Genomic DNA, 21401 nt, shown 5'->3' on the forward strand with positions numbered 1-21401 from the left:
TCAGCAGTATAGTCTGAGTCTCATTTAAAGGCTGGTGAAATCTACTAGGAAAAAAATTTTTAACGGCGATTCGCCTCCCCACCTCATTTTTTAGTTTGAGAAGCAGATGCATTTCATAGGGTAGATGAAAGCAAGACCAATGTGATTCAGCTGAGAACAAGTAACAATAATCTGCCAAAATATTTTTTAAAGTCCTTTAAAGGTTTCAAATCAGGATGCCCTAGTAAAAAAGTTTGATTTTAATCTTTTTAAACAGGTTAACTTGTCTTAATTGTTACTGTTAGTTTCATGATTCCTGAATAAGAGTTAAAACCTTTACTTGTAAAGAGATTTTTCTCATGGAGAGTGTCATTTTTGATTGTGTAGGAAAGCACATTTTTTTAAGAAGATGACTGAGCGTGCAAAATTTAAAAAAAAAAATTTGAGAATCAGGAAACATGAAAACTAATGAAGTGTCATGTCGGTAGCAGTGGTTTGCCGAGAACGAGAGTGTTCCCCCAAAGCCACATTAAGCTTTATGTTGGAAAAGCAGGATCTGTGCTTATGCTGTGCGGACTGGAGGAAGTGAAGTTAATATGTGACGGCTGTAAATAACCTGTAGTTCATGGATGTCACGGTGTCTGGCTGGTTTTCGGTCTCGGACCTATTGGCTTTCCACAGATCACATATACTGTAAATAAAGTAATACGAAGGGATACAGAGCCCGGAGATGTGCCGCACGCTGGGCCCATTCCATTTGATCAGTGAGACACAGACTAGCTGTCTGTGGGGCTTTTCTGTTGCATGGCACTCGGACTTGATGGAAATACTCAACAAATTTCAAATACTCTGCAGAAATTGCTGATAGATTCCTTCCCAATAGAAGTAGCCTCATGGGTTATCCGGGGACTGTGTGTGATGAGATTGAGAAAAGATGTAACTGCTTTTTTCAATACCAGTCACTTTATTATTTTCCAAACAGCAAAACATTGTGGTAGATGCTTACAACAGTATGAGGCTCAGAAGATAAAATGTTAAAAATTAAACATGTGATCGCATATGATGTCGTTGATTAAAAAAAGGGAAAGGCTGCCTTTCTTTACCTTAAAAAGTGTGCTTTCTTAATAGGAAGTCACTTGCGGTGCATGCTCATACTTCGTTCACAGTGAGATGAAACAATCAAATATTCAATAAATGATCGTCCGGATGAAAAACTCTTTATTATCTTGTGTGGTATTCTGGGTGCCTAGCATTCACAATAAATTTTTAATGCTGTACTAATCCTGAGATAAAAAGCTCCAGAACTTAACCTCCAGCAATTTCTCCATGTCACAAGCTGTCAGAGGTCGCTGTGTCTGGTCTAATTGCCATTGGTCACTATGAGCCAGCAGAGACCCACTACGGACACTGCTAGACGGGGCCCCGGACACCACCCAGTATCGTGATGGTGGGCCGTTTTGACAGCTTCGGAAATGCATCTGCTTTAGTTAGGTCCAGTTCTGCTTAATTGAAAACAATAACCGGTGGCTACCTGGTGCGTACCCATCAAGTCTGGGTGAGGATGGTTTCCCAAGAAGAGCGTGTACCTAGCAATTTTTCAGCAAATTAGCCAAAAAGACTTTGAGAGAGGAAGCTGTCCTCAGGAGAAATAGTCACAATTTGATCCAGTAATGGCCCCTTTGATTTGGGGTGGGGGGGTGCACCCTCTGAGCAGTTTGCGTTTCCATAAAGAGAAGCCCAGCCTCACTGGCAGGACAGAATCTGATCCTCGTCCTTAGCAGCACAGAGCATCCCCCATGGGTAGCAAAGACTAAGAGTCTCTCAGCCCACCAAAGGGTTAATGTGTCCCCACATAGCCGAAATATTTTTTTGATGACAAACACACTTGGAGGAAAGAATTCATAAATAAAGAGGACATGGCTTTTTTGGGACTCTTTGAGAGCTATTGTGGTGAAAATAAGCACACACAGACCACTTCTGGTCCATTTTGAGCCTAACTATCCAGAGATCTGGACAGTGCTCAGGATTTACATCTTATTTATACCCTTACTTCCTGTTTTTTTTTTGTTGTTGTTGTTTTTTCGTGCCCACACCAACAGCGGTAAGGGCAGACCGAATGCGCGGAGGAAGGAATAAGTTCGGGCCCATGTACAAGAGGGACAGGGCCCTGAAACAGCAGAAAAAAGCCCTCATCCGGGCCAACGGACTGAAGCTGGAAGCCATGTCTCAGGTGATCCAAGCCATGCCCCCCGAGCTGAGCATCTCCTCTGCGATTCAGAACATCCACTCTGCCTCCAAAGGCCTACCTCTGAACCACGCTGCCTTGCCTCCCACCGACTACGACCGAAGCCCCTTCGTGACCTCCCCCATCAGCATGACCATGCCCCCTCACGGCAGCCTGCCCGGCTACCAGACCTATAGCCACTTTCCCGGCCGCGCCATCAAGTCCGAGTACCCCGACCCCTACACCAGCTCCCCGGAGTCCATCATGGGCTACTCCTACGTGGATAGTTACCAGACCAGCTCCCCGGCCAGCATTCCCCACCTCATCCTGGAACTGCTCAAGTGTGAGCCCGACGAGCCCCAGGTGCAGGCCAAGATCATGGCCTACTTGCAGCAGGAGCAGGCCAACCGCAGCAAGCACGAGCGGCTCAGCACGTTCGGGCTCATGTGCAAGATGGCAGACCAGACGCTCTTCTCCATCGTGGAGTGGGCACGCAGCAGCGTCTTCTTCAGGGAGCTCAAGGTACGTGCTGGCCGCCGGGCGGCCCCGCTTCCCTCCGCGCCGCCGGCCCTGTGCCCGCTGCGCAGGGCCTGGGTGCCGCGCGCGCGTTGTCCCTCCTTGTAAAGCGGTGTTTTAGACCTTGACTTCTGGACTGCCGAGGCTCCCCTCTATGGGCCTGTATTTCCTGCAGCTCTTCGTTTAGGGGCGTGGCATTTAATGTCACACACGGTCAACTTAGTTGGGTTTTTTTTTTCCTGAACAGGAAAAATGCTGTTCCCTTCCCCTTATTATTACCTTATTCTCTCTACCGTGGTTTATGGCTGAAACATTGACGCCGACGTGAAACAGTGAGACAGAACACAGTAGACTTTTGAAGAATTACCAAGTAAGCAGCTCCATTATAATGGTGCCAATTTAGAGGGAAAAAAATGCCAACGTTTGGTTGTGTTTAGACACTAAAGAATCCAAATGGTACCGCTGGTTAAGAGTATCAAGTAGGTATTTACTGCCTGTTTACCTTGACATTAGGTTGGTAAACCTGTTGTTTTCGGAGCAGATTCCAATAGGATGTTTACTGCCTTTGGCTGGGGAATGGGCCCCGTGTGAGTGCTAGCCTGCTGGGCTGGGCCTTGGTTCTCATAATCTGTGTCTGTCGTTGATTTTAATGGATTGGTACATTGTAAACACAGTCCTTGTTTGTACAAGGATCTCTGTTTAACTACATAATTATTTTATTTCCTGAAACTGAAGACTGAATTAATATGGGAAAGTTGTAGCGAAGTTTGGGATCGTGGAGTTACTGCAGGACTACCAGTAGAAGCATTTGGTGGTCAGTGGTTTCATTCTCTGTGTTACAGACAGAACTGAATTCTGGGCTTGGTTTCTAGTCTATCTGTTACAAAATCAATTTCTTCCTGTTGCCGTGGTGGCTTCAGCCTTTGGGAGGAGATTTTAAAATCTCTGCAAGGAGGACAGTACAAAGCAGACTTTTCATTTAAAGGTTCTGTCTAAAGCTGTGTTCGTGTGGATGGGCTGGAGTGTGGAAACCATGTGCAAATGGAAAGCTCGGCTTTCCATGGCCGCCTTCTCTCGGCACCGTGATCTGAAACAGAAGAGTTGTCTGAGTGGGCCCAGGGGAGTCACTGGGCCGCCATCGGGTCCAGCCCTGCTCCTGGAGCGCCTGTCCTGTGTGTGCAGAGGGCCAGTGGTGGGGTTCACACCAGGAGTGAGCAAGGTGCCCTGTTGGCTGCCAGACCAGACCCTCTGTCGTGGAACCACCCTGGGGTCATCAGGTGCTTACCATCAACAACAAGCAGCGCTTTCCTGATGGTGATCTGGGGTTCGCAGCTTTGTCCCTTAAGAGAACAGGTAAGGCATGTTTGGGAATGCATGTAAGAATTAAAGATTTTAAAATTAAAAAAAAAAAAAAGAACAGGTAAGGGATTGGAAAATGAAAACGAAAATGATTGTTCCCGACGCAGCTGACAGGTTAGGAAGCGCAGGAGGACGGAAGCCTCGCCTTCGCAGGGGACCCAGTTGGCGTTAGATCCTTGCTGCTCAGTAACTGTCTGTGTTGGGCAGGTTGTCAGTCTCTGAGCCTCAGTTTTCTAGTCTGTGAAATTACAGGTGTCGTGGTGTGGGGAGGTGGAGGTATGTAGGGAATAACAACACGTCTATTGAGAAATTTCAGGGACTAAACGAGACTGTGTGGGCAAAGCATCTAGTCCTGGGAACCCAGCATACGTTATATACTTAGTAAAGCAGTGCTATTTTAAAATTGTTCTTACTGTTTTATGACAAAATGTGGAGGCTTTACTTAATACTCTTACGTTCAGGAAAAAAAAATGCACTTGTACTCTTTTTAGTTTGACATTGGAAAGCAGAATTACCGTGTGCATGATAGAGAAGTAAAATTCCATAATAGTAATCACTCACTTCCAGTTGAGGACCTCAGACTTGCCAGGTAGTACGTTGGGTGTAAGATGGATACAAGGTTGAATGAGACAAAATATTTGCTGTCAAAGACAATTTCATAAATATCATGACTTAAAAAACAACGCTGAAGTTCGCTTCACAAAATCATGAGGAAAGAAATCATGTGTATTATTTATATGAAAAGAGAGAAAGTTGTGGAGTGAGTATAGAGAACCCCAGGTGGGACTTTAAGAGTGCTGGGAAAACATGCTCTCCAGATTTCTCCTTTCCCTTCCCTGTAGTTAAATTGCGTGAGATTCTTTTCTAGGGCATGAGATTTCATATTTGGTTAAAATATGAACATTTTGGGGAATGGGACATATTAAAGCATTCTGAGTCCTTTCAGTTCAGTTCAGTTCAGTCGCTCAGTCGTGTCCGACTCTTTGCGACCCTATGAATCGCAGCACGCCAGGCCTCCCTGTCCATCACCAACTCCTGGAGTTTACCCAAACTCATGTCCATCTGAGTCCTTTATACTGTTGTTTAAGGCATTTATCAGTCTCCTGTGAGAAAATGCTTTAAAGAAGAGAAGGGAACAGATGTAAATGCTGGCCTGGCTCCTGTAAAAGGTGGGGGTGACCCCAGGAGAGAGAAACAACTAGACCCTCTTCGCTGTTGGCCTTGGACTTATATTTTTGAAAGAGGTATTACCCTTGAAGTATTTTTCAGAGGACTAAAAGTAGAATTCCAGAATAACTTAGGGATTGTTTAAATACAGAATTGAGAGGTGACCATTTGTTTCGGAAGAATTCCTTTTCCTTTGTTTATAAAGTCGCTTTGTGGAAACCAGACCAAGGCGTTTGAAGCCAGCGTGGAGACAATGTGCACTGCCCGCTGTTTCTCCAGGGCAGAGGCTTGCAAACTTTTGAACTAAGGCCCGCAGTGAGAAACATATTCTACATTGGAACCTGGTGTACCAAACACACACACACACACACACACACACGCACACACACCTGCACGCACGCTCAGCTGAGCCAGAGTTCCACGAGACAGGGAACTGCCATGAATGCTGATATTTTCTATTCTGTTTTGCTTTAGTTGAATTTATTTCATGCTTTTAAAATAAAAAAAATTCCTGGTCACAACCCCCTGAGCTGATTTCCTGACCCGCTAAGGAGGCAGGCCCAGCAGTCCAGGAGGGGTTACTCCTGGGCCAGGGGCGTGGTCCACCAGCCCAGGCCGGGAACACCTCCTGCACGAGGCCTCCCCCCACCACCCTCCTCACCCCGGCCTGGCCTCCAGGGCCCCCTGGAAACCTGTAGCCAGATCCCCCGCCTACCTTCCTGCAAACCTTGTGATTTTAAAATAGCGTTTGGGATGATTTAGATGCACGGCCCCTTTTTCGCATTTGTCTTTCTCTTGTTAACTTCACCGTAAGTTACCCATCAGGCGGTGTGCTTATAGAGCAGATTGCTTATAGCACCACACCCCTCGGAAGTTACCCATCAGGCGGTGTGCTTATAGAGCAGATTGCTTATAGCTCCACAACCCCGGAAAAGCGCACACGTTTGCTGCAGGAGAAGTAATAAGATAACCGGGCAAGTTTGCAAACGACCCCTTGCTCACTCTCACAGGACACGTCACACTCTCTGCATGGAGAAGAGGGGAATGCAGGTTTCACTGGTTTACTGTCTAAGGGATCAAAAGGGCCAGAGGAAAGCTGGTGGGTTTTTTAGTTACACGATGCAAAAAAAGAAAAAGAAATGATATTCTGGTTCCCATTCAAAATATTGGAATGGGAAAGAGGAAATTTTAACTCCCATACGTGCATCTTGAAAAACAGTCCATAAACTGCAAAAATAAAAAAATACAATATAGATACCATGCAATTTCAGAGCTAGGTGATGACCGGGGAAAAGAGAGTACACGTAAGTGAGCTGGTTTGTTTCCTATATGAGGGGCAGTTCTGATTTCCGTCCAAAGTCGTGGCATGGGAAAGGTGAACTAGCTGGGGTAGCTGTCCAGCCAGCACTGGTGTGTCCAGCGATCCTCGCGGCCTGAACACCACAGGCTTTCCAGAACGGGAGGAGATGGTGGGGGTCCTTGGATTGTAGCCCCCCCATTTACATGTGGAGAAGCTGAGGCAGGGGGCCTGTGGCCTGTCTGAGATTATACAGCTGTCTACCGCAGGGAAGAACCGGGGGCCTGGCCATTCAGGTTACAAGAAGCTGTGCTGCCCCACAGCCCCGCCCGCCCGCCTGGACACACACACACACTCGCACACACAGACACGTGCACAGGCATGCACGCACACACACACACATGCACACACACGCAAGCCCTGTAACCTTTGACTTCAGAAATCCACACTTTTCCCAAGGAAGCTACGGCAGACCTCCTGGTTATCTGAAGTCCATCACTACTGCCCAATTACTACATCACTGATAATCAGCGAGATGGATTTTCTCTGAGCCCAGACCCGTCCCCGGGAGGGAGGGCGTGACTTTAGAAAGCGGCTACAATTCTCGCAGGCTACGGGGGCCTCAGTGAGTGAAGTGAGTCTTCCCACCAGCACTCCTGAGCCCTGTAGGAGGGTCCAGACCCCTCTGAGTGCCTCCCCTCTGCCCACCGCCCTCGGGAGGACAGGCGGCCACGTGGGGCTCTGCCCTGCTGTAAAGTGGATAAAGGAAGTTACATCCTGGGTCCGGCTGAGTGCCGGGTGCCTCAGCCTGGGCTCCTTTCTGTGTGCTTGTGGAAACAGTCAGGAAGGGAGCTTAGGGTTGTAACCAGGTGGTAGATGGCCCTGAATTACCCCAGCCTGGCAGCATTTCTGGGGTCAAGGCATGCCTTTAGTGTACCTTTGAATCTTTAAGCTACACCTGTCTTACGGTGGCCTCTGTTCTTGACTTTAACTTGTATTTTTGGAAATCAAGAATGAATTCCAGACCCCCCTCTCCCAACGTCCCAGAAAGGGCTGTCGTCGCGAGTCAAGACGATGGTGCTCTTATTTCTTCGCTCGTTTTTCTCTCATCTGTGTCTTGAGTATCTCACAAACAAGAGCAGCGGGCAAGCGATTCCCACTTTGTTGAGCAGCTAATGAGTCTGCAGGTTTGTTTGACCGTCTGATGAGACCAGATGTCTTCCGAGGATTCTGGGACTAGAAGGAGAGGAACTTCCCCTCCGTGAATGATTCTTGTACATGGAGGAATAAAAAAAAGTCTAAATTAATCCTGACTGAAACGCATAACTAGTGTTTCTGTGGAAAATAGGGCTCAGAGGCTCAGGGAGTTTGTGCCAAAGGAATTCAGCCACGCAGAAGCCAGTTTTCTCGAAAGCCAGCCGCCCTTTTTTCTCTGCTCTGGTGCGGATGCTTTTTGAGCAGAGTTTTAATTTATTTATCATTAACACCCTAGATCCCTTTTCCCAAGCCTCAGTTGACTTCTCCCAACCAACACAGGTCTGCAGTTTGCGGTTTGCTGGATCTGCCCCAGTTTGAAGCCGTGTGCTTTAGCGGACTTGCTTAGCCCTTCTTTTCTGTGTGTGTGTGTTTACCTGCCGTATCTGCCATCCTGCTCTCTTTAAGGATCCACCTGCCAATACAGAGACGCAACACAGAAGATTCGAGTTCAGTCCCTGGGTCGGGAAGATTACCTGGAGAAAGAAATGGCAACCCACTCCAGTATTCTAGCCTCGAGATGCCCATGGGCAGAGGAGCCTGGTGGGCTGCAGTCCATGGGGTCACAAAGAGTCAGACACAGCTGAGTGTACACACACCTGCTGCTCCCTGTCGTCGCCTCTGCCTGAGCTTTCAGGATCATCGTCTAGAATTATCGTCTGTCACTTTACTTGCCTGTGTTTTCATTTCTTTGGATGCAAAGTAGTTCCTCCTGGAAGCAGTTGATCAGCATTTAATGTGATTTCCCATAAAGAGGAGAGAAGTATTGCTATTCGAAGGCAAATAAAAACATCTCTGACCATGAAACCTATTTCTCAAAAAGGGATCAGAAGGAAACAAATGGACCTTCGTAGGTTTACAAGGAAACCGGAAAACTGGCTTTTCTTCCACCAGGGGTGGGCATGGAAGTTTTCTGCTGCCTGTGAATTTGGAGGGAAGGCTGGAAGCTGCAGGTCTGACTCTGTGACTCCGGGCTCTTCGGCATCAGACGTCTGCTTCTGTGGCCCCTCCGGGCAGAGCTGGCACAGAGCCTCTGGGCTGGTTGCTGGTGCTGAGATGTGGGTCTTTCTGGCTCTCCACGCTTGTCCAGGCTTGTGTGCTCCTGCACCTGTGTCGCTTACTGACTGAGGGATCTTCCCGTAGCCGTTGAAGTCTTCTTGGTCGCTGCGGGGTGAATCGGCTCTCCCCCATCAATCAATACCTGTTTAAGGTGGAGGTGTTGTTCTTTGGCAGAAATGACCCCCTGACTGAGGAGTACTAGGTCCTCCACTCTCTCGGTTCCTTTTAAAGTATCGTTGTTGTTAAGTCGCTAAGTCAGGTTGGACGCTATTTCAACCCTGTGGACTATAGCCTACCAGGCTCCTTGGTCCGTGGGATTCTCCAGGCAAGAATGTTGGAGTGGGTTGCCATTTCCCCTCCAGCGAATCTTCCCGACCCAGGGATCGAACTTGCGTCTCCTGCACTGCAGTGGATTCTTTACCGTGGAACCACCAGGGAAGCCCTTAGAAGTATCCCGTTTGCTTTACTCAGTGAGGAGGCATCTGCGGGCTGCGGGCTAGGTTAGACTCTGGGTTTCCGTGGGACCAGACGTGGGCAGTTACTGTGCAGTCGGGTGGACGCCAGGGGATGGGCTGGGAGTGGTGAGCGTGGCTTCATGCTGGCTTTGCTTGTTCACATACCCAACGTGCTTCCTGTTCTGTTAATCTGTGTGTTACCTACCGGGATGGTGGGGAGTGTGGGAGAGGCCCGCCACACCAGGGGTGCCGTGTTTAACTGGCTGGCTCGCGGTCAGGCGTCAGGAATGCACGGTGAAGGTGGGTGGAAAACAGACATCTCCCTTGCTCTGCTCACGGTCAGAGGCTGGAGGGAAGACGCCCCTTTGGGTCAGAGGCTGGAGGGAAGACCCCCCTTTGATCGGGTGCTCGCTCTGCCTGCTGTAGGTCTGGATGCCCTCCTCAGGCGCCGGTCCGCTCCACTCTTTCCCTCCTGGGGAGGGAGGGCGGGACAAGGTCGCCTCTTGCCCAGGAGGGGAAGCCCTGGACCCTTGCTGTCACGTAAAGTGGTCATTCCAGAGGACACGCCCGACCATCCCTTCTGGATCCAGAGAGACACAGAGTTAACTGATTAATAAAAGTTTGCTAGCTAGGTTTTTATTTTATAATTTTTTGAAGTTTATTCTGTTCCCGTGTAATTGATGGACAGTGTTGTGTTCATTTCTTCGAACAGCAGGGTGGCTCCGTCACACACGAATCTATTGTTTCTCATGTTCTTTTCTATTTTGGGTGTCACGGGGCAGTGAGTACAGTTCCCTGTCCTGTACAGTAGGGCCCTGTTTGTCCGGCCTGCGTATGACAGTTTGCTCCTGCGAATCCCCACCCCCAGCCCCCGCCCGGGAACCCACGGGTCCGTGCTGTACGTCTGCGAGTTTGCTTCATCCGTGTGAGTGTTAGCCTCCACACCTCCGTGACGTCACGTGGTAAGCTCTAGGTCCTCCGTGCCGCTGCAGATGGCGTGATTTCGTTCTTTTTCGCAGCTGACTGACACCCCACTGTCTGCATGGCCCATGTCTCTGCCCATTCTTCTGTAAATGGGCGTCTAGGTTGTGTCCATGTCTTGGCTGTTTTAAATAGTGCTGCTGTGAATGTAGGGGTACATGCATTTCTTGAATTACAGTTTTGTCTGAACATACGCCCAGGAGTGGGATTGCAGGCAGCTCTGTTTTTAGTGTTTAAAGGAACCTCTATACCGGTCTCCACAGTGGCTGTGCCAGTTTACACTCCCATCAGCGATGATGCAGGAAGGTCCCCTTTTCTGCGCACCCTCTCCAGCGCTGCTTATCTGTAGACTCTCTAAGGACGGCCATTCTGACTGGTGTCAGGTCTTACCTCATTGTAGTTTTGCTAACTAGGTCTTTAAACCACCAAATTGTTTTTTAGTCAAATAATCTCTCACTGGCAAAATTAACCGAGGCACTTCAGCCAGTCTGGGGAGTGGGGTGAGAAGCAGGCATGAGAGAGAAGGAGGAAGAAACACAGCAGCTGGAGGGGTGGGCGGGAAGCTCAGCAGGTAACCTGCCCCCAGGGCTTGGAGTTACGTTAATAGGAGAGAGCTTAGGGAGGACTCAAGGTCAACAGAAAATACTTTGTTTGGACAATAGGTGATAATAGTAGCTGCTACTTACTGAGTTTTTACTGAGTCAGACGATCGTCCATCGCTTTACCAGCATTGTATCTCACTTAATACTCATTACTTTCTGGGCAGTGAGCCTGTTTGCGCCCAGTGTGCAGCTGAGGTTCTGAGACCTAAACACTTCCACTGATTTGCCCCAAGTTACGCAGCTATTAAGTACTAATGATGTCTTTGAAACCAAAAGTGTATATGGCATTCTTTTGTAAACTACGGCCATCTGAGTACCACTTTACAATGGGTCTTAAAGGACCTGTATTCTTCTTCACCTGCAGAGAGCCATTTCTTAAAATGACCCAAGAACATGTAAATTCTTTCTTTTTTTAATTGGTGGTGACCTTGTAGGGCTGGAATACAGAACCGGAGAAAAGGAGGAGTTTGCCATTGGTTGCAGACTCCAAAGCTTCTAAACCTTAATCTGTAAAAGCGTGTGTAACTGGAGGGTCAGCAAGGGGGTGGTGCTCCCCGCTTGGGGACGCTGGGCAGGCTTTCCCACCCCGAAGCCCACCCCAAGTGCCCAGCTCTGGTTCCGACCGCGTGGCCAGTAGAGGCCAGCGTGTCAGCCTGTCTGCTTAGAAGCTGGTCCACACCTGTTTGCTGAGACTCCCTTGGGTCCCTGGTCGGTCCAAGGCCTGCACACGTCTGCCCAGCAGGACACACAGGCTGCTCACAGACCTTACAGAAAGCCCAGAGCGTCTGGTCCTCAGTCTCGGGGAGGGGAGCTCCCCGAGTCTGCAAGCCCCGGGACCCAGTCTGCTGATGATGTCTGCCGTCACACCGAGTGTGGTAGTGGGTGACAATGTCACAAACATGACTCATGTGTGACACTCCTTAACACACTTTTGAAGGACTTTGCCCTCTGAACCTGTGAGGTAAAATAGGGCTTTCTATTTTCCAGGGCAAGTGAAGGATGACTTGCTCTGACTTATTCTCCGCAGCTCGGGAAGTCGATCATACAAATCTCTGCGGGCTCCACATCCATTTGCAGAATGGCCGCATGGAAATTGCACGTTTGTGCTGTTGTTCACGTTAAAGACATTCATCTCTAACCCGAGCATGCCGCCTGCCCTCGAGCACAGCGCGGTCCGCAGCGTCCCTCCGCCAGCCCTCGGTCTTTCTTAAATACCTGATGCTTAACACCTGCTTGCTCTGTGGGGCTGCCTTCGCCATGCACCAGGCGAAGCTTGGGCCTCCTGTGCACGGGGCCCCAGGGTGTCTCTGAGACACTCTGACCTGCTGTATCGTCTTCTTGGTTTTCTCCCCTTTCCTTCGCCTCCGTCTCTCCTTTCTATCTGCCCTGACCCCCTTTCTCTTTGCTCACTCACGTGGCTTCTCCTCCTTCCCCCGGGGTCTCTCAGCTCCCCACAGGCGCCTGCAGTGCTGTGGGTCCTGGGAGCCCGCCCTGTCCGGGGCTGCGTCTGTATTTCCCTGCAGATGGGACTTGGTGGGCCAGGAGGGCCCCCGCACCCTGGAGGTCTGAGGGCAGATGGAGAAGATGAACCCAGGAGTGGGCAGCGCTCGCGGGTAGTGGGTGGAACGTCTGGGTGGCCTTGTCTCCGGGCGAGGGTCTCCACACAGTGGGGTTTCCTGTTGCAGAAGCAAGTCAGCCTCCAGGGCCAGGGCACAAGAGACTGACCGGGGGTGTGGGGACCCCTGTATCGCCCAGCTACACTGGGTAAGCAACACCTCCGCACAGTCCCACAAAGGGCCGGCCGCCCGTGTGTCACTGCCTCCCACTTCCTCCATGGAAATCTTTCTCTTTGTTTTTAAAAAATGTTCACTTGGCTGCGTGGGGTCTTAGCTGCGCCACATGGGAGCTTCTCTGCGGCATGCGGGGCCTTCCTTGCGGTGCACAGATTCTCTAGTTACAGTCCCAGGCTTCGTTGCTCCAAGCCATGTGAGTTTTTAGTCCTCAACCAGGGATCAAACCCATGTGCCCTGCGTTGTCAAGCGATTCTTAACCACCGAACCTCCAGGGAAGCCCCCTGGAAATCAATTTCAAATGCCGTGTTTCCGACCTCCCAGGACCAAGCCTCGGTTATTCGCACCCAGCACCCTTGGAAGGAACAGCCAAACGCTTGGAAGAGAAACTGTACAGATCTGCAGGGAACAGGCCGGTAGGGCCCTGCTGCTCTCCATTTCTCCGTGAGGACTAAAAGAGCGCCGCATTATCCTGGATATTTAGAAATGTCCCCGGGATTACGTAGCATTAAGGATTAACTTTGCAACCAACCGTGATCCAATTTCTGACGCTGTAAGAACGCCTTCTCTTGATGCAGAGGATGGACTAATTGGGCAACAGGTCTGAAGTCTGTCTTTTATTGCACAAGACGAGGGTTGCAGAGGTAGCGGGTAACCCCTTCTGTCATTCATTTGGGGAGCGTGGAGGTAGCTGGCCTTCCATCCGTGCCTCATAGTGTTGCTTTTTAAAGTCTACGCAGCAGGACCACCTCCTGTGAAATGACGATCGCGTTTCTAAATAGCCTGTTTACAGAATACTTTACCTGGGAGAGCAGGATAATTATTTCACTTAAATTAAAAACACATTTTTATGGAGGATGAAACACAGAAGACATCAGGTCTGTTTTGCAGGGATACACTCAAGATGGGGAGGGGCATGGGGGTGGGTCAAGGCAGAGCTGATAACAATTCCTGTCTTCACTTTTAAGCAGTATTAAATTCCTAACTGGTCATCAGAAGATTCCCAGGAGGATGTTTTCAGTGACTTCTTAAGCAGTGGCTCTGATGTGGCTGATACAGCCACTGCTGCTGCTAAGTCACTTCAGTCGTGTGCAACCCCATAGACGGCAGCCCACCGGCCTCCCCTGTCCCTGGGATTCTCCAGGCAAGAACACTGGAGTGGGTTGCCATTTCCTTCTCCAATGCATGAAAGTGAAAAGTGAAAGTGAAGTCGCTCAGTCGTGCCCAACTCTTAGCGACCCCATGGCCCGCAGCCTACCAGGCTCTTCTGTCCGTGGGATTTTCCAGGCAAGAGTAGTGGAGTGGGGTGCCATCACCTTCTCCTGATACAGCCACACTCACATGCATTTGGTAGGAAATAATTTCACGCACATGTGGGTTTCGGGTCCTCCGTGCTTCTCCCGGGCAGATCTTGTGTGTGTGCATCATAAGAGCTTTGAGTGCATATCCTGTTTTCAGACGTGCTCTCTGAAATGTTAGCAGAGTCTAAGAACTGTTGTTTCATTTTGACCAGAGTCTCTTGCCTCTGAACTAACCACAAATCCTTTACCTCACACAACTCAGAACCACCCTTGTGCTTCTTTGATCCCAAAGACACGATGAATAAGAGGCTTCTGCTTATTGCCTAATTTAAAAACTTACTAAATATTACACTTCCCCTTGGAAAATAATGACATAGATTAGTGTTTGTGCAGAAGTGTGGGCAACAGATTCTTCAAAAAGTTCTCCTTTGGGTGATGAAAGCTGTTAGATGATTCTGACTGGCTAATCAAATGTAATTGGAAGCTTGAAGGGCCTCAGATTTCCTTGTACGGTTATCAAAGCGGGAAATGTAACTCTTGGAGCCGATGAAAGGCTTCTCGCACGGTATTCTTTCAATTACAGATCTGACAGAGGGAATGAAGGAACAGGGCTGTTGCTAAAAACCCAGGGCTTGAAATGCCCCTTAGCGTTAATTGCTATATTAGCTAGTTAACACATTATTATACATTTTAATTGATTCTTGCTCCAGTTTCGGAGGAAAAAAAAATTCCGGATCTGTTTGGCAAGCAAATGAAGGAGGGAAGATGCTTGGGCACAAAAATACTGCCATTTATGTAAGGTTCAACTCCTGCCAGATATCTAGCGTGGAAACAATAACCTTCACTTTTGTGGGGTCTCACTTGCTTTAAAAGCATTAATAATTTGCGCTCATGTATTGGGATTTGTGGTTGTGAATGTTTTCAGAGGAGTTTTATTTGACCATAGAGAATTCTTTTTATGGTTTTATCAATGACATGTCACAATCTGGAAAACATAACTTCATTCCAGTCATGGATTTGGTTGGGTCCAGCTGAGGGTTGGGTTTTGAAAAGAGCCAGAACACATTGTGCCTGCCTTTCGTCCACCGGGACGTAGCGGTCTTTCTTCTTTAGGAGTGAATCTCTCTAAGGAAATCCTTCAAGAATCTAATCAATTCAAGAAGGCTTGACTCCCTGCTGCTAAGTCCTTCAGTCGTGTCCGACTCTGTGCGACCCCGTAGACGGCAGCCCACCAGGCTCCGCCGTCCCTGGGATTCTCCAGGCAAGAACACTGGAGTGGGTGGCCATTTCCTTCTCCAATGCATGAAAGTGAAAAGTGAAAGTGAAGTCACTCAGTCGTGCCCAACTCTTAGCAACCCCATGGACTGCAGCCCACCAGGCTTCTCATGAAAATCTCTTCATGAGATTTTCTAGGCAAGAGCACTGGAGTGGGTGCCACTGCCTTCTCCAGCTTGACTCCCTAGCCATTGGTAAAACACTTCTGGTGTAAATGATGGGCTGTGACTTAGGATCAGGGCAGAGCTGAGATTTTATCCATCTGTGTCTTAACTGTTCACGCCCTCGTTCACGCAGCCTTCACTGAGTTCTGACTGTGCATCAATGCCTGTGCTGCAGACAGCACAGGTGGGCTCCCCCCACCCCGACACCAGCCGTGTCCTGGGGGGCGCTTTACTCAATTCAAGTAGGAGCAACACCTGGGCCCCCAGTAGACCCTGCCTCTGGAAACCTGTGCAGCTACGTGTGACGACGCTAGCGCTGATGGTTGAAACGATCCTGAAACTGAGGAGACAATCGAATTCTCACGGACAGCACGCCAACCCCTGAAAAACACGGCAGGGGTTTGTAGTAGCAGTGGTAAATTGCATAAATGAGTACATGCGTGATTTATGCATCTTAAAGAGGGGACTCTCTCTTTTGGATAAATAAAACATAGGTTTAATTCTGTCACTAAAGTGTAAAAATAAATGTTTCATGTAAAAAATGACATGGGACAATTTCATATAACCACAGTTGACAGAGGTAAATATTAGAAGATATTTATTTATTCTTCAGTTCAGTTGTTCAATCTCTCAGTCATGTCCGACTCTTTGCAACCCCGTGAACCGCAGCATGCCAGGCCTCCCTGTGCATCACCAACTCTCGGAGTTTACCCAAACTCATGCCCATTGCATCAGTGATGCCATCCAACCATCTTATCCTCTGTCGTCCCCTTCTCCTCCTGCCCTCAATCTTTGCCAGCATCAGGGTCTTTTCAAATGAGTCAGCTCTTCGCATCAGGTGGCCAAAGTATTGGGGTTTCAGCTTCAACATCAGTCCTTCCAATGAACACCCAGAACTGATCAATCTCCTTTAGGATGGACTGGTTGGGTCTCCTTGCAGTCCAAGGGACTCTCAAGAGTCTTATTTATTCTTAGCTATAAATAATGTGGACGAAGAAAGTAAAGATGAGGAAAATGAAAGTACCATTTATATAATTCAGTTAATTGTGTATGGTCCAGAATTTGAAACAGCCTGTTGATACATTTGGGGCTTCCATTGCGGCTCAGTTTGTGAAGAATCTGCCTGCAATGCAGGGGACCAGGGTTCGATCCCTGGGTCAGGAGGATCCCCTGGAGAATGAAGTGGCAAGCCACTTCCTGTTCTTGCCTGGAGAATCCCATGGACAGAGGAGCCTGGTGGGCTATGTCCATGGGGTCACAAGAGTCAGACATGACTTAGCAACTAAACCACCACCAACCAGTGGTCCATTGGCGGTAGTCCAGCGATGACTAGTACCAAGAGAGGAAGGTTTGCCTAGAATGCAGGGTGAGCCCCGCGTGGAGCTGGGGCAGGGCTGGTCAGGGGAGGGGAGGTCTTGCAGGATGAGGAGGAGATGCCAGCCAGTGAGCAGGTGGCAGTGCGGGGGTCGGGGGGGTGTCTCCAGCAGAGAGGAGCTGGTGTGGAGAGCACAAGGCTTGGGCCCCGTAACCTGGGGGCACCTGCCTCCTTTTGCCGGAAGTGACCGTTGGGGAAGTGACCGGACAGGTAGCGGGGCCACCATGTGGGCTCCTGTGTGTGGATCTTGTCCTAGGCGAAGGGAAGCCGCCAGGGGAGCTTGAGGAGTGACCCAGAGGGACTGGAAGTGTGCACGGTGACCGTTGGGCGTACACGCCGACTGTTTCTTTTTCTGGCGGGCGGAGTTACTTTTCTCGTATGTTTATTATATCTCAAAACCACTATTTTATTTTTCAAGCTTTATTTATTTTAAGCTTTATTTTTAAATTTTTATTTTAATAGTCTTTTATTATTCAAGATTTTTTTTGTTTGTTTCACTTTTTGCATTCAATTTTGGTGTCATTTTCCTTTGTTTTCCCAGTATTTAGCTGAAATGCATTCCAATGACCTCTTTTTATGTATTGCTTAAACGTTGTTGTTGCTGTGAAGAAGGTGTAAGGTCTTTTATATGTACTTTGTTATTTCTGCTATTCTTTCCAACAGGCCTTTTCTTCTAGGTAAATTCCAGTCACTGGTGACATGCATATATTCGAGGTTCTGGTTTTTATTTCATGTGAACCCATGTGACATTTTAAAATTCCTTCCGTGTAACCCGTATTTTGACCAGGAAACTTCTCTTTTTCACCTTACACAGATCTACAGCTGTTTGTTTCATAGTCATTGATTTAATGGCGCCAAATCAGTTTATATTGACAGTGTTGGTGAGAGGGTTCAGCTAGCCCAGTGGACCTAGAGCAGTCACGTACCAGCTTTTTAAATTATTTGTTCAAATCATTCATTCATTCAGCCCATGTTAATTAAATGCCTACTGAGAGGACTTTCCTGGAGATGCAGTGGTTAAGACTTGGTGCCTCCAGTGCAGGGGTATGGATTCAGTTCCTGGTCAGGGAACTAAGATCCCGCATGCCACATGGCGAGGCCAGAAAATAAAGTTACCCACTAAGTGACAAGCCTTATTCTAAACCAGGGGATGCAGTGGTGAACAGGACTAACAAGGATACCGTTTTTATTGATGCCTACTTTGTGGTGGGAGGGAAGCACATGGGAAAAAGTAGACAAGAAGGACAACGTGAGTGGGATAGACGAGGCAGGAACGCATGGGAAGAGAGGGAACACGGGGCATCAGAGGAAGCCAGCGTGAGGAGCGGACGCTTGAGCTGAAACCTAAGCGGCAGGAAAGAACCAGGCTTGCTAAGCTTGGAGACACAGTCCAGACGCAGGGACAGCTAGTGCAGAGGCTCCGGGGTGGAAACTAGCTCAGTATTTTCAAGAAATATCAAGAAAGCCAAAATGCAGAGAGTCAAAGAGTTTGGCAAGGCCCAGCCCACACAGGGCTCGGATTTTGCACGGTTTGGGAGAGGGACTCTTAGGAGGATATTAGACAATGCCGCATCTTCACTGCATTCTCGTTACGGGAAACATCTCTCTGGCCACAGGTGGGAAGTGGTTCAGAAGGAAGCAAGGAGGGACGTAGGAGCCTCAACAGGCCAGTGGCTTAGACCAGGTGTGACGATGGGACTGGAGAAGTGACGGTGTGGATGGACTCTGGACGCAGGTTGAGGTAAAGTGGACGGATTTGCTGGAAGGGGCTTTCGGAGAAAAAGATGAGACGAGCGCAGTTTGGGATTGTGGCTTGAGCCACTGAGAGCCATTGTGGAGAAGGAAGGGGAACTGGCATCTCTGGGAGCAGGGCCTGCAGAGCGCCTGAGATGCTCCTGGCACAGAGAGATACAGATGCCGGGACTGGTCCTTAGATGCTGCCTTGGGGACCCTCCGAGGTTCTGTAGCTACAACATCCCCTGCAGACAAGAAGCCAAGTTCTTCCCAGAGACCCCGATCTTGACGCCCCGTGCAGTCAGCCTCAGTTCCGCAGCAGTCAAGATGCTCTTTGATTTGCAGCTTAGACCCTTCATCCTGCACAAGTGTCACCAGCCTGGCGGTGAGATCAAAACAGGAGGGCACCCCTGGCTTGGTTCTAATCTCTTCCTGAGTCACACCTACATGAGAACTTACCAGTATTCTCTCCTTAAGGGATCCAAACGTATTTCAGTAATTAAGATAGGAGTCTGGTTAAGACCAAACCCCTCTGCCAAGAGAAACTGACCAGGTTGCAGATTGAGTCGGAGTGGCACATTTGATGAATGGCTGAGGCCAACGTGGCTCCCCTTCCGAGAAGGCAGACCATCAGACCTTTTAAATTGTCTAGAAGAATTTGATCCCTGAGTTTGAGTCACCTCCTTGACATGGACCCACCTTTGTTTTCCTCCACAGCCATGTCTTTTTTATGAGGAGAAAATTGCTGGGTATTTTAAATATTCTACTGAAGCTTTGTCTCCAATCCTTTCATTATCTTTGTTGCTTTTCTAAGAACTTTTCACTTTCTTTTCTGTAGTAACAGAGATAATCCAAGCTACAGTCTCTCCAACACTTCTTTCCCCACAGTGCAGACCAGATTTGGATTATAAAACAAATCCAGGGATTTATCTACAAAATTATCAGTTCAGTTCAGTTCAGTCGCTCAGTCGTGTCTGACTCTTTGTGACCCCATGAATCGCAGCACGCCAGGCCTCCCTGTCCATCACCAGCTCCCGGAGTTCACTCAGGTTCAGATGGGCATTAATATTCCAGGGGCTTCCCAGGTGGCTCTAGTGGTGAAGAACCCACCTGCCAAGGCAGGAAATGTAAGTGTGGGTTCAATCCCCGTGTTGGGAAGCTCCCCTGGAGGAGGGCACAGCAACCCACTCCAGTATTCTTGCTTGGAGAATCCCGTGGTCAGAGGAGCCTGGTGGGCTACGGTCTGTAGGCTTGCAGAGAGTCGGACATGAGTATACCTGACATTCCAGGATCATACCTTGCCTGCAGCGATGAGTGTTCCGTGTATTATAATTCTTACATCCCTTGATACTCCGGAAGGACTGCGTGTACCTTGCATACTTTACTTCTTGACATTGAAAAGCATCTTGATATTTATTTTGTCTAGTATCTCTGCAGTTGGGAAGGTTTCTGAAGCTTAAGCTCATTCATTTCAGGAAAGAGCTGATTTCTATTCCGATTAGGAATTTCCTGCATGGGATGTCACTGGGGTAGGAAGAAGGTGGGGATAAAGCTAAAAATCTACACAGTAGTCAAATAGGATTTACGTGTAGACCACCCACGTTGATTCAACTCTGAATATTCATTGGAAGGACTAATGCTGAAGCTCCAATACTGTGGCCACCTGATTCAAAGAGCCGACTCATTGGAAAAGACCCTGATGCTGGGAAAGGTTGAGGGCAGCAGAAGGGGGCAACAGAGGATGAGATGGTTGGATGGCATCACTGACTCGACGGATATGGGTTTGAGCAAACTCAGTGGATATGGGTTTGAGCAAACTCAGTGAAGGACGCGGAAGCCTGGCGTGCTGCCGTCCATGGGGTCACAAAGAGTTGAAGACTGAGGGACTGGACAACAATACGATCCACACTGAATAACACAGATAAGAAGCCCAGACACCGGTACTGAGTTTTCTTCCCAAGAGTGATGCCTCGCCGGGCATGGGAGGACGAGGGTGGTCCCGCCTGTCGATTCAGGTCGTAGCTGCTCTGTCAGCATGAGAGCCTTGCGTGCTCTCCCGCTGGCCCACCTCCTCACTGGACTCACCGGCCAGCCGCTCTCACGCATCTTCCTATTTCCACAGCTTCACTCTCCTTGCCCTAAGGCGTGTCTCACGCACATATCCAACCAATTTAAATAGAAAGGGCCATAAGTTTTATGTCAGTGTTGCTGAAGCATTCGTAAAGAATTCGCGCCCTCCAACAACAGGCATACTGTGTGTCCATGGAGGTGTCATAGTCACCTGCTGAAAAGGGTGAAGAGTTTCCTATGGTGAGTGGTGAAGCAGGATATAAAGGTTTGAAGAGCCTCATACTGTGGAAATTCAATTTTTCTATTCTTAAGAGGAATAGCGCAGTCAACTATTGAAGAGTCATACATTTTCTCTTGGATTTTATCTGCCCAGTCTTTAAAATTTTTTTTTGTTTTTTAAATTGTTTTGTTTCTTGGCCCTGCCATGCAGCTGTGGGTTCCAGTTCCCTAACCAGGGACAGAACCCACTCCCCGTGTTTTGGGATCACAGGCCTTAACCACTGGACTGCCGGGGAAGTCCGTATTTACCCAGAGTCCTAACCAGTGGTCACGTGTGGATGGGAGAGCGGGACTGTGAAGAAGGCTGAGCACCGAAGAACTGATGCTTTTGAACTGTGGTGTTGGAGAAGACTCTTGAGAGTCCCTTGGACTGCAAGGAGATCCACCCAGTCCATCCTAAAGGAGATCAGTCCTGGGTGTTCTTTGGAAGGACTGATGCTAAAGCTGAAACTCCAGTACTTTGGCCACCTCATGCGAAGACTCTGATGCTGGGAGGGATTGGGGGCGGGAGGAGAAGGGG

The 21401-nt window shown here is 48.8% G+C and overlaps 1 protein-coding gene across 8 annotated transcripts in view; it reads left to right on the top strand.

Moving 5' to 3' along the window:
• NR5A2 (nuclear receptor subfamily 5 group A member 2) overlaps positions 1 to 21401 on the top strand; it is a 127719-nt gene that overhangs the window by 18335 nt on the left and 87983 nt on the right. For all 8 annotated transcript variants that reach the window (XM_027975556.3, NM_001246280.1, XM_027975555.3 and 5 more), the window contains 1 exon segment: positions 2079 to 2725. In XM_027975556.3, coding sequence (XP_027831357.1) covers positions 2079 to 2725 — 647 coding nt within the window.

The sequence above is a fragment of the Ovis aries genome, chromosome 12 (genome assembly GCF_016772045.2).
Source record: "Ovis aries strain OAR_USU_Benz2616 breed Rambouillet chromosome 12, ARS-UI_Ramb_v3.0, whole genome shotgun sequence".
In the NCBI taxonomy this organism is placed as follows: Eukaryota; Metazoa; Chordata; class Mammalia; order Artiodactyla; family Bovidae; genus Ovis; species Ovis aries.